The 13160-nt window shown below is 35.6% G+C and overlaps 1 protein-coding gene across 3 annotated transcripts in view; it reads left to right on the forward strand.

Annotated features, from left to right (window-relative positions):
• Nucleotides 1–13160, forward strand: part of LOC110796354 (187-kDa microtubule-associated protein AIR9) — a 41900-nt gene that overhangs the window by 20699 nt on the left and 8041 nt on the right. For 2 of the 3 annotated variants that reach the window (XM_022001420.2, XM_022001419.2), the window contains exons 18-32: nt 1437–1621; nt 1718–1835; nt 2158–2285; nt 2385–2553; nt 2923–3041; nt 3259–3427; nt 4658–4742; nt 4834–4907; nt 4973–5092; nt 7082–7277; nt 7369–7490; nt 7956–8163; nt 8852–8925; nt 11839–11977; nt 12393–12574. In XM_022001420.2, the coding sequence (XP_021857112.1) occupies nt 1437–1621; nt 1718–1835; nt 2158–2285; nt 2385–2553; nt 2923–3041; nt 3259–3427; nt 4658–4742; nt 4834–4907; nt 4973–5092; nt 7082–7277; nt 7369–7490; nt 7956–8163; nt 8852–8925; nt 11839–11977; nt 12393–12574 (2088 nt within the window). Of the gene's footprint in view, nt 1–1436; nt 1622–1717; nt 1836–2157; nt 2286–2384; nt 2554–2922; nt 3042–3258; nt 3428–4657; nt 4743–4833; nt 4908–4972; nt 5093–7081; nt 7278–7368; nt 7491–7955; nt 8164–8851; nt 8926–11838; nt 11978–12382; nt 12575–13160 lie in introns of all 3 variants that reach the window. The other variant, XR_008920922.1, reaches the window with a different exon arrangement.

The raw sequence follows: 13160 nt of genomic DNA on the forward strand, positions 1-13160 counted from the left end.
CAACAATGGAAGAGAAAGGAGTTGATGAAATTTCTGTTTTCCTACTAATTTTAATGTTCATAAATCTGAAATTATAAAACAATACCACTTCGTAAATAAATTAGTGCTGCTGGTCTCAAATGTCAGTTTTCTCTATACGCCTACTGTAGTTTCTAATAATTTTCAGGCTTTCCTATCAAAAAATGTCTGTCCATAGTCTTTTTCTTGGTTTGAATAGTTTTTTTCCACGATAATGTTTTTTAAATAATGTAGTAGCAGATTATACTTGCTTTATGTGGTTTACTCCGTAGTATTTAATTGCAATTTAGACTTTTATGCTCCATACCATGAGATATTATTAACACCTAAAGAAAAATTGGTGTTTCTTGTTTCCAGCTTTCCCTTTAGGTTTTTTTGCCAAAAAGGACCTTTTATAAACGTTTTTTTGCGAGAAAGGACCTTTTATGACGAAATTGGTGAAATGGGACCTAATACATAATTTTTTTTGTTGATTGGGACCTTTTACCGGTTTCTTGGAGTTGACCCAAGATTCCGGCAACGACTTTGACACGTGGCAACCGGAGAAGGCCACGTGTCCATTTAATGATTTAAAAAAAAAATATATCCCCCCCAAAAAAAAAAATTATCGATTTTTATTTTTTTGCCCCAAATCGATTTTTTTTTTGCCCCAAATCGAAATTGATTTTTGTGCCCCAAATCGATTTTTTTTTTTGCCCCAAATCGATTTTTTTTGCTCCAATTCTCCCTCCAAAATCCCAATTGCCTTAAAGTTCGTCACTGAAATTGTCTACCACGAATTGTTATTCATAGCCACACGAATGAGGTTTGCTAGTTTTCCCCCTCAATTGTTCTAATTTTGCGTCGAAAAAATTAGGGTTCTTCGCAAAATTGGGGCATAAAAAAAGAAATTCGATTTGGGGCCAAAAAAAAAAAAATCGATTTTTTTTTTTTTAGGCATTTTTTTTTTTGGGCAATTTTTTTTTAATCATTAAATGGACACGTGGCACTCTCCGGTTGCCACGTGTCAAAGTCGTTGCCTGAATCTTGGGTCAACTCCAAAAAACCGGTAAAAGATCCCAATCAACAAAAAAATTTATGTTTTAGGTCCCATTTCACCAATTTCGTCATAAAAGGTCCTTTCTCGCAAAAAACCGTTTATAAAAGGTCCTTTTTGGCAAAAAATCCTTCCCTTTATGCTTGGGAAGTTTTATAGTTTGAAGGTTCCATATTTCTGAATTAATCTTCTTCTTGAGTACGGGTAACACGACACTCTCTTGGTGTTACAGAGATAAACTTTCATTAGGAGCCATCAGAAACCTAAAAAAATGAATAAATGGGAATGATACCTGAAAGCTGGATGATTTTTGGATAAGATGAGTGAACTAGATTGTTATATGTGGAAAGTATATTTGCTCATGTTGTTTTACAAATTGCAGCACCTCCAAAGGTTACAAATACAAGAATAATTGGTGAACTAAGAGAGGGAAGTAAGATTGCGGTAAGTGGTACAGTCACTGGAGGAACAGAAGGGGCAAGCAGAGTTCAGTGGTTTAAAACAAGTTCTTTTACTTTATCTGGGGAGGACGGCCTAGAAGTTTTAAGCATGTCCAAAATTGCAAAGGTGGATATTTGTTTAATCATGGATAATGAGTTGCATGTAAAATGAGTGGTTTAAATCACGTGCTTATATCTTTTACCACTGGTTACACTTATGCAGGCATTTCGTATACCGTTGGGAGCCGTTGACCACTATATTGTTGCAAAATTTACTCCAATGACACCTGATGGTGAAGCCGGTGAACCAGCTTACGTAATATCCGAGAAGACTGTTGAGAGTATGTGTATCTTTACAAGCTTTATTAACTTTTGCACCTACTATTTTTACTCAGTGCGAATCTTGTCGACGGTTGGGAGGAGAATCTAAGTAGTAGCCTAATAGAAGAATGGTTTTGTAAAAGAACTGTAAGCTACATGGCGCTAAGGCGGGGAACCACATTATGAGCCAAAGTTGCTAAAGAAGAATACTCACATTTTATTTCAATACTGCAATGAAACTTTGATCTTCGTTCTTGAAAAATGTTAAGTGGAAAGTATTTCTTTTTTTCCCTAGCCAGTTACAGAAATCTCTATACCTAATGCCTGTACAACATCTTGCAGCTCTTCCTCCAAGCCTGAATTTCTTGTCAGTCACTGGTGATTATGCGGAAGGTGAATTGTTGACAGCATCCTATGGTTATATAGGCGGTCATGAAGGCAGAAGTATTTACAACTGGTATCTTCACAAGGTATGAGTTACCACTTAGGTTTCTATTACGAGTTTTCTTCTTTAATTTGACCTTTCCCCTAAGTTAACATGTCATAACTAACATTTTCTCTACCTGTAGGATGAAACTGCATTAGGCACTTTAATAAATAAGGCTTCGGGGCATCTTCAGTACCGAATTCCCAAGGAAGCTATCGGTAAATTTATCTCCTTCAGATGCACACCTGTTCGAGATGATGGTATGATTGGCGAAGCAAACATTTGCATGGGACAAGAGCGTGTTCGTGCTGGTGATTACATCTGTTTTTTCCCCTGTTTTGAAACTTTGTGTGTTTTTGTGGGGTGGGGGTGGGGGGTTCTTTCTCGTTTTCATCCCATATGATATAAGGTCATATTTAATTTATTGTCATAAACATTTTGGAACTAGCTATAACCTATAGGTGCATGTTGATTGTAATAATTGGTGCCTGCTTCTTAAATCACAAGGAAAGAAAATCTGTATCTGGTTGCCACCTTTGGAGGTAGTCAGGATTCTAGGGCAGTAAAGTACTCATTCTCAATCTTAAAGGGATTGTATTCCTAGAAAAAGGTTTAAAATCAAGACTTGTTGTCTAGTACAACTTTTTAATTAACAGTTGAAACTTGAAATTGTCTGGCAGGAAGCCCAAGGTTGATTTCATTGCAAATAACTGGCCAGTCTGTTGAAGGATCAGCATTGGTGGCTGAGAAATTATATTGGGGTGGTGAAGAGGGAGAGTCAGTGTTTTGCTGGTTTCGGGTACTGCATCTATTTTATTTTGCATCAGATGTAACTGATTTCACTCTTGCCGTAGATTATATTGTACTTTGAACCTTTTGAATCAACGTCTTATCTTAATTTTACTCTTCATCATGTTGTGGTCATAAGGTTTAGAGATATATGATCTAGTATTAATTGTGGCTTCATTTCATTAGATGCATCTACAGTGTCCTTAGCTTTTGACTTATGGTTGCAGACTGATTCGGGTGGGCAACAAGTTGAAATCAACGGTGCTGTCTCAGCATCATATACACTTTCGGTTGAAGATATTGGATGTTTGATATCAGTATCCTGTGAACCCATTAGAAGTGATTGGGCACGTGGTCCAGTAGTACTTTCTGAACAATTTGGTCCCATAGTACCTGGTAAATTTCAAGTAGTCTTATAATGTTTGGTATAGTAGGTTTCAGTTCATCTGATCTATGTAACATAATAAAAGAAATCTATGCTTCCTTTTTCATAGAATATTGAGTCGCATTTGTTTTTACGCTACTGTAGAACAAACTAAGGCTCTGTTTTCTCAGCATATGCTTATTTTGCTAAACTTATTTTTCTGAACTTATTTTTGCCGAGCTTATTTTTGTTGCGCGTTGCTTAACTTAAATTTTGTTTTTTTTGCTGAACTTAACATCTATTTGCTGACCTTAACTTTTTTTTTTGAAAAAACTTGTCTTTTCTAGACATATTTTTACTGAACTTATTTTTGCTGAGCTTATTTTAGTTTAGTTTATTTTTTTGCCAAGCTTGATTTAATTTTGCTGAACTCAACTCATTTTTCTTGATCTTAATTTTACTGAACAAGAATTATTTTGGTTGAAAAAACAGATTTTTGTTGTTAGAAACTTATTTTTGATGAAAGCCTAAAACCTTACTTAAGTTGAGGAGAACAACTTACTTAAAAAAGATGAGGCGAACTGCACTAATTTTCACCATTCAATTTAATGTATATGACTCTATATTACAGCTTCAGTCTAAATCTTGTTTGAAATTGCAATTTTCACGTTTTTCATAAAGAAATTGATATTTTTAAATTTTTTTTTCAATTTAATCTATTAATTAACAAACAATAATTAAATGATTTTCTTTGACTTAATCCATTAAAGGAATTGATATTTTTAGTATTAATTAATTTTTTTTTACATATTTCATCTGATACATCTGCTGAGAGAATTTGCAAGGTTCTTTGAAAATTTTGTGATTGTTATAATTATCCGGTTCATCCGGTACAAGATAAGCCTTTTCGGAACATGGTGTATGTATTTTGTTAATGGGTAATATCTGGTCTTTGTATTTATTTATTATTTGTCTTATTAGTTAGTGGGCCATTCCATTTTCCAGTTATTGTGCCAATTTTTTTTGTAGTGATGTAGTGTGTTTTATGAGCCTATAAATGGATTTGATGTAATATGTGATTATTTGAGAAAGAATAATAATGAGATTAATTTGTTGAACATGCCCTTCATTTCCTTCTTTCTAATCCATTTTCCAACAATGACGAATGAAAAGTGGCAACTTTTTTAAAATTATCTAATTGGGCCTAATGTTTTGAAAAGGAGGTATTCTTCTTCTGATTATATGAGATTATGATAATCTAGGTCTTCCATCCTGTGAGGCACTGAAGTTCTTTGGATCAATGATGGAAGGGGAACGATTGACCTTCATTGCATCATATAGTGGAGGGTGAGATGTTAAGCAGGAATATACCTGTGCGCTTTCTTCTCCCCTTCATTCAATCATTTGTACCTGAATTCACCTGTTTGATATGTTCTAGGGTGAAAGGCAACTGTTGCAGTGAGTGGTTTAGAGTACAAAACAATGGACATAAGGAGAAACTATGTGCTAATGGTGAGGAAGGGAATTTTATGCTTTAAAATGAGATGAATTATTATCTAAACATGTTATATTTGCAGATTTTCTGGATCTAGCTCTAGATGATGTGGGGAGCCGCATTGAAATTATTTTTGCACCTGTTCGGAGTGACGGAGCGAGAGGAATTCCTCGGAGTATTATATCTGATATTATCTTGCCTGGTAGGTGGTTTGAAGACACACAATTTTCATGGTTATCATTTCTTTCTAATTTATTGATTTGGTGTATTGATTTTAATGCATGTGAATGTTTTAATATGTGGTTGGAATGGAATGTAGAAGTTCTTGTGTATTTTGGCGGGCAGTTCTGGGTAGTCCACAGTCCACACCAGCAAATTTTGCACGACGCTGTTTTTTTCCTACTAAATTGATTGGGTTTTATAAAATCCTAGCCGAATGCATGCAGTTTTCTCTTTGACATTAACAGATTGACTACTTGGCTGAAAATTACCCCGCCTTCAAACGTAATAATTTATATTTATATATACCCTCCAATACAAGATAATATGATTATTGAATTCAAAAATTTTCCTTATCTACGAGGGAGTTAGCACGAGTGTGAGAACTAGTGTTGGTAAGACCGAAGAATTCCCCATTATGATTGGAGTGCATCAAAGTTCCACACTTAGCCCGTTTCTTTTTGCTATAGTCATGGACGAATTGAAGAGGTCAATTCAAGATGATATACCCTTGGTGCATGATGTTTGCAGATGATATTGTGTTGATTGATGAAACAAAAGAAGGAGTGGAAAGTAAGTTGGAGTTATGGAGTCAAACTTTGGAATCTCGGGGTTTTAGGCTGAGTAGAAACAAGACAGAATATATGGAGTGTAAGTTTAGTGGAGTCCAAGACAGAGATACAGGGGCGATTACCTTAGATGGGAAAATTGTCCAAGGCTCTTAAATGTTCCGTTATTTAGGATCTATTATCCAAAAGGATGGGGAATTGGATGGCGATGTGGCTCATAGAATCAAAGCAGGTTGGTTGAAGTGGAAAAGTTCCACGGGGTTCCTATGTGATCCAGGCATGCCCCAAAAGACTGAAGGGAAAATTTTACCGCACGGCTATTCCACCGGCGTTGTTATACGGCACGGAATGCTGGGTAGTGAAACATTGTCACGTGCATAAGATGAATGTGGTGGAGATGCGCATGTTACGTTGGATGTGTGGGCATACAAGAAAGGATCGTTTGAGGAATGAGATTATTAGGAAGAAAGTAGGAGTTGCATCGATTGAGTTTAAGATGATGGAAAATCGTTTAAGATGGTTTGGGCATGTAAGCAGAAGATCAAGTGATGCCCCGGTTAGGAGGCTAGAAGGGTGGCAAAGTGATAGAATTGCAAGGGGTAGGGGAAGACCTAAGAAAACTTGGAGGAAGGTGATTGAGCACGATATGAGCCTTCTTGGGATTGATGAAAATATGACGTTGTGAGGATAGAGTGGTGGGAGAGAATATACATTGATGACTTCATTTGACTTATAAAACTTCCATTTTGACTCTTCTTACTCTTTTTTTTTTCTTTTGAAATGTACGTATTTTACTTATTTATGTATTTTAAACTTTACTTATTTTTATTATCCCTTATACTATTTTTTGTGTAATATATTTATATTTTCCTCTTATCTTATTTTCATTAATTCCACTTTCTTCCTCTTCCTTGTTTATCCTTTTAACTTCCCGCTCCTTTCTGGTTTGATTGGTGACCATGACGATCTCCTACCACGATTCATGTTAGCCGACCCCAAAACATTTTGGGACTAAGGCTTTGTTGTTGTTGTTGTTGTTGTTGTTGTTGTTGTTGTTGTTGTTGTTGTTGTTGTTGTTGTTGTATCTATTGTCCATTATCATCCGATTCTCACCGGATATTCGATAGGAAATCAAACAACACTTTTGACCTATTTGTATGTTTCCCTGGCCTCATCATGTCTCTTATCAAGAACATTTGGAATTCCTTGGTTATAGGTGGATATCACCTTTTTTACAATATTGATTTAATAACACTTGGATAATTGGATTGCTGTCTTCATTAGGCAATGGTGTCTTCATGCTGACTTGTTGTCTTGTGTTGTTGGATGGATTTTGTAGTTTATCTATTATTCACTCGGTTTAATGATTATATTTTCTTCTTTCCATTTACTGTTTCAAACAGCTGATCCTGTGGGTTTGGAGCTTACAATTCCTTGTTGCTGTGAGGCTGAGGAGGTGCTTCCGCACAAGAGATATTTTGGTGGACATGAAGGTCTTGGCGAATGTATTTGGTATAGAACAAAGAATAAGCTTCATGGATCTGAATTGAGTTGCATTTCTGATGCATATGATAATATTGTTATCTGTGGTAGAGATGGGTGAGTTCTATATTTCTTGTGTCTCCACATAATTTGGCATATCCATCTTCGTGGTATAGTTATTTGTTCTGATAATGAATTGATGTTACAGAACATACACACCATTTCTTGATGACGTGGGGGCATATTTGGTGTTACATTGGGTTCCAATTCGCGAAGATGGGAAATCTGGGAAGGCATTGGTTTCAATTTGTAATGACCCAGTTTCCCCAGGTAATATACTGGTTCACTTTTTTTTATGCCTGCAGTTTTTCTTTAGGAAATTCTAATGGGAGAGGAACATGTGGCTAGGACTCTATGAGCTTATGTTGTATGTAGAGGATCTGTTGCTGACCTTTTTGTATAGTATTATTCCTTAGTAGCAGGAAGGGTGGGGTGTAAAGTTCTGAGTGCTATATTATGCTTTTCTGAATACAGTTTGATTGTAGATCATCATTAACTAAGTGCTGCTCGTACATGGTTCTGTTACATAAATCCAATTCAAAATTTTGCAGCTGATTACTTGTTTAGGAATTAGGTTGTTCAAAATTTGCAGCTGATTACTTGTTTAGGAATTAGGTTGTTCAAAATTTGCAGCTGATTACTTGTTTAAGCTTACATAAATCCAATTCAAAATTTTGCAACCTCCCAGTTTTCACTACTCACTAATACTGAAGTTGAACTGCTCGACTTTGTCAGCTCAACCAGTTGTCAGAAATATTTGTGTGAGAGCCTTGAATTTGAGCACTTATTCTGGTGAAGGAGAGTATTTTGGGGGATACGAAGGATCAAGTTTGTTTAGTTGGTATAGAGAAACGGCTGAGGGCACTATTACTTTGATAAATGGGGCTGATTCTCAAACTTATGAAGTCACTGAATCAGATTACAATTGCCGTTTGTTATTTGGGTAAGTAGTTATTTTATATGATGTATCTGCCTGATTTTTATATGAAACTAGCCTTGATTTTATATTTTTCTTTTTGAAATTATAATTGCGTGTTGATGAAATGCCTTTTTTCGTTAAGAAATATAATTTTACTTAGGGGATTAATTTAAATACAAGTATGTAAGCTTCACCATAAATGTTTTTGCTAACTGCAAGAATATTTATTTTTATTTAAAATAGTAATTTATAAACTAGGGTGAAATTTGAAGACAATAGGCTAAATTAGATTTTAGCTATCCTTCGGTATGTTTTACTTAACGAAGCACAAAGATAACTTCTAATTCAAAAAGAGTGCTGTTATATGGTATGTGGTTTTTATAACGTTAAGTTGCCTTTTCATAGGTTCCTAATGTTTGAAATTTTTTCCACCTCTCCCCCTTCTGTCCTGATCAAAGAAAATGGTGTAGGTTGTATCTAACCAAAAGTGAACTCTGCAATTATTTGTTGTTTTCAAATATTATTGCAAGGTACGGAACGCCAAAGGGTTGCTAAAAAGTTTGTTAGTCTTTTTACTTGTTTTAAAATCGAGCATATCTGCATAAATGATTTTTTTATCCAAAGTATTTTGCCGATGCTTGGTTATGTGGTTTGTGATCTTATAAACGACTGACAGTTGAACATGGCCTTTTTTCTTTAATCTGAGCAACAGTTATACACCAGTTCGTTCAGATTCAGTTGTTGGAGAACTCAGGCTTTCTGATCCGACAGACATTATTCTTCCTGGTAAGACTGCTTTTGAGGGATCTCCTTTGCATGTGTAATGACATAGTTTTGTAATTTATGTCAAGTTATCAGGACCTCTAGTCTCTTGTCTGTGTCCTCTTCATGTGTACTGAATTAGTCGTGCAATTTATCTCTAACTATCAGGATTCATGATCTCAAGTGCTGTATGAGCATGTGTATTCTAATACGAAGTAGTACATTAGGATGTAACATGGACTCAAATTTCGTCTTGATGTGTCACCAAATTGGACTATGTTGAAACACAATGCAGTAAGTCTAAGGCATGCATACCATGTATATGAAACATGCTCTATGCAAGTTGTCCAGGATCAGATACTTTAGAATAAGAGGAAAACAACCTTTGTCCTGGGAAAAGGAGAAGACTGAAATTGAAGTGCACAATTTCCGACTTTTACATTGCCATAACGTTACTCTGGATTTCTTCTTCACTACTGGTGTATTCTGTTCAGTGTCTTTATTTTTTTAATAAAAAAATTCTTATCAGAAAAAGGCAGCTGATGATCGGCTATGTTCTTAGATTCTGTCAAGTGTATTCACCTTTAATAAACATTTTCTTTATCCAAAATAGCCATTCTCGAACTTCGCCAAACCAACTTCTTCTCTTCTATATAAGGCCTTACCCAAGACTCTTCATAAACTGGAAAGAGTCAATTCCAAAGGTGGCGAACCATATCACAGAGATACCCTAAGTGATACCCAAAGGTCAAAGTCATTTCCTCTGACCCAAGACTCCTGATTAACTGCCAAGAGTCATTTCCAAAGGTAGAAAACCATATTATAGTGAAGGAAAAACCGCGCAGCGCAAGGCACCTACAAAAGGCGCACACCTTATGCGCCCTTTTTCCAGGCTCTAAGGCGCAGTGCTTTGTGCGCTTCATGGTATAAGGCTCCCATTGCAATTTCAAAACCTTCCCCAACTTTTGATGATATCGTACCAAACGTTCAAGAGAGAAATTGGGGAAGGTTAATCTTACCCGTTTTGACACAACTCGTACTTTTGTTGACATCGTACCAAACGTTCAAGAGCAAACCTTCCTCCAAAGCCACTTTTTGTAGAAATCACCCTTACGATTTCCAAACCTCAACCTTTTGTCTGATGTTGGATGACACCCAAAATCCCAGCTCACAAGATGATCCTTCTGGGCCTCCCATCCCACATTTACTACGTGCAATAGCAACCAAGATTTTGAAAAAAGAAAGATAGTTGAGAGGTATACTTTGACAAACAAGATTTCATAAGGGTAATCCTGTCACCGGGATAAAGCTACACCTTCGTCCAATGTAAACTTTTATGAAATCTAAGAAATCACTTTAGACTTCTGACTCCGGAATTCCCTCGACAGGCAAGCCCAAATAACTTAAAGGCCAACTTTTCCTTTGACATCCAACCAGAGTAGCATGGCTATCAAGTAGAGGTGATGCATGATTTATTCTTATCAGATTGCATTTCGAGATATTGATTCTTTAACCAGATACTACCTCAAACTAGGGGTAGTTTAGTCCGGTTTGGTACTAACCAAACCAAACCAGGTTTGACATTTTTTGAAACCAAACCAAACCGTATTATATGTCTAACCAGACCAAACCAAACCGCATAAAAGCGGTTTAGTGTGGTTCGGTTTGCGATTTAACTTCAATAACTTTTTTCAGCTATAGGAACCTAATAAGATAACAATTACTACTCTACCCATGTATTCTCCCTTATCAGGGTAAAGGTAGTAATAAAACTTTAGAGAAATAGTTTGTAGTATATGCCTAACTAAACACCTAATAAAGTATACTTGATAATTTCAATATACTAAAATAAATTATGTAAAAATAAATTCGTTATTATTATTTTACCTTTGTAAACATAGTTTTAGTATTTTTCAAATAAAAAAGCAATATTTTTAACGTAAAATGGTTTATATGGTTTGCGGTTTAGTTTCAAATTTTTAGTAAATCAAACCAAACCATAAATTACGGTTTGAATGTTTTTTCAAACTAAACCGTAAACCAAACCGCTAAAGTACGGTTTGGTGTATGTTTTGGTGCGGTTTAAACTAAACTCTGAACATTACACAGTCAACACTGGTTAAAAATTTTCCAATCCAGCTTTCAAGAACATAGTAGTGCTCAACATATTGCAAATAGGATACCAGAATCTACTCTCTTCCCACCTTAAAACCTCTTAGCAACCCTCCGGAAGCCCCTTCTCCAACAACCTTCTAAGGCCATCAATAACTGGAGTGAAAGAAAAGGTGATAGCAGATCTCCTTGTCTCAACCCTCAAGACGAATAAAACCAGTCCCAAGGGGCCCCATTGACCATGAATGAAAGTAAGAATTAGACAAGCACCCTTTTATCCAATGCCTACACCGCGCACTAAAACGCTTTTGGTAAAGGACGTCATCAAGAAAGTCTCAACTTACCCTATCATACGCCATTTTGAAATCTACTTAAAGATCACCCCCTCTTAGCCCTTTGTTTCTAATTAACGTACTTGTTTACTACTAAAAGAATAGCATAATACTCATTATTGTAAAGAATGATTATTTGCCGCCTTTCATATATTGTTAAAGTTAACCTTTGTTTTTTGTTTTACTTTTCCTTTGTTTTCTTTTTTTCTTTTTGTACAACTTACATGCAATAAATTGATTGCTGCTCTTTGCTTTTTCTTCTAGGAATTTATTTTCTGAGGTAGCCTTTTCTCTATATAATTTTGGAAATTTATCTTTTCTAAGAAATATGTCGGCATCAGTTATCATAATATTGACTCTTAAAGCGTCTTACCCTAGCTATCATCTCAGCATAACTTGTAATTTTTATGGTATTCTTTTACAAATTTGCACTCTACAATATGTCTTTTCCTCTTTGATTATGAAAATATATTGTCTTCTGTTCTACTTTTAGAACTGTTAAAAATTGAGATGCTTGCTCTCACTGGAAAAGCAATGGAAGGAGAGGTACTCACTGCTGTTGAAGTTATTCCAAATAGCGAGAGCCAACAAATTGTTTGGTGCAAGTACAAGCAAGATGTGAAATATCAATGGTGAGGGTTTAGTTAAATTTGTAACATGTTGGGTTCATGAACTTTACCTGCTTTCTAGTATGAAATGTGTTTGTTAAAATGCCAGTGAAACACAACTAGGGTAATTAACTGTGATCTGCAGCCATGTTTCATCAATTCCTTTTTGTTCATTCTATATGCATGATAACATTCCTTTTCTTTTCAACAGATATCTTTAAATTATCTGATATTAAGCATACCCTTTTAGTATTTCCCGTTAAAACCCAATGTTCCATCCCAATGATATATTTTGGTAGCCGAATTTTGCGAAGGAAAGAAATAAATGAGGTAGCCAGAAATTGTTGTCTTCCAAGTTCCAAACCATTCCTTTTCCTTTTTGATAGATTCCTTGAGGAGCCTTTGGTTTATCTGCGTCTTTATACACAGTTTGCTGCAGGTATTATTCTTCAGATTCTGGGGATGCCAGATCCTGGGAATTATTTTCTTCAGAAAGTTCCTGTTCTTACAGATTGCGCTTTGAAGATATCGATCGCTGCCTGAGATGTGAGTGCATTGTTACTGATATCTTTGGAAGATCAAGTGAGGCCGTATGTACTGAAAGTACTCCTATATTGGCAGGTAATTTCTCCCTCTTCCCTTCTTTTCCCAGGTCTTTTAATGATGAATTGAATTTGGTGGGTCAAGGCGCGTGTCTGCATAGAGAAGATAAGGAGTTCTCTCATCAAAATAAGTAATATAGAAAATAAAGGCGGAAAGAAGAGGGAGATACATGATGTATAATTGTATACATGGAAAATAATTACTTAACTCATAAGAGCCTCTCATAGTTTGCTGAATAGGTATGTAACAACCCTAAATAGTACTTCCTGCTCCCCATAGAGAAGCTGAAAAAGAGATTACCTTATCTATTGACTATGGTTTAAGAATTTTCATAAAGATAGACAATAACGCTTATTGTATACGACCGTGTGATGCTTGCTTTGTATGTTTTAGAGGTTGATCATCCATATTTATCTTTCTGATTTTCAGCTTTGTTTACATTGTAGTAATAGTTTCTCTATGGTATGATGTCAAGAATCTGCTTTAATTGTTACGTCTTTGATCATTTTGTATGCCATAACTTACGTCTTAAAATTGCCCTATCTTTAATGTTTCCTTTCTAATTCACGTATTTTTATACTTTTCTCTATGTTATATAGGCCCT

Source organism: Spinacia oleracea, chromosome 5 (assembly GCF_020520425.1).
Source record: "Spinacia oleracea cultivar Varoflay chromosome 5, BTI_SOV_V1, whole genome shotgun sequence".
In the NCBI taxonomy this organism is placed as follows: domain Eukaryota; kingdom Viridiplantae; phylum Streptophyta; class Magnoliopsida; order Caryophyllales; family Amaranthaceae; genus Spinacia; species Spinacia oleracea.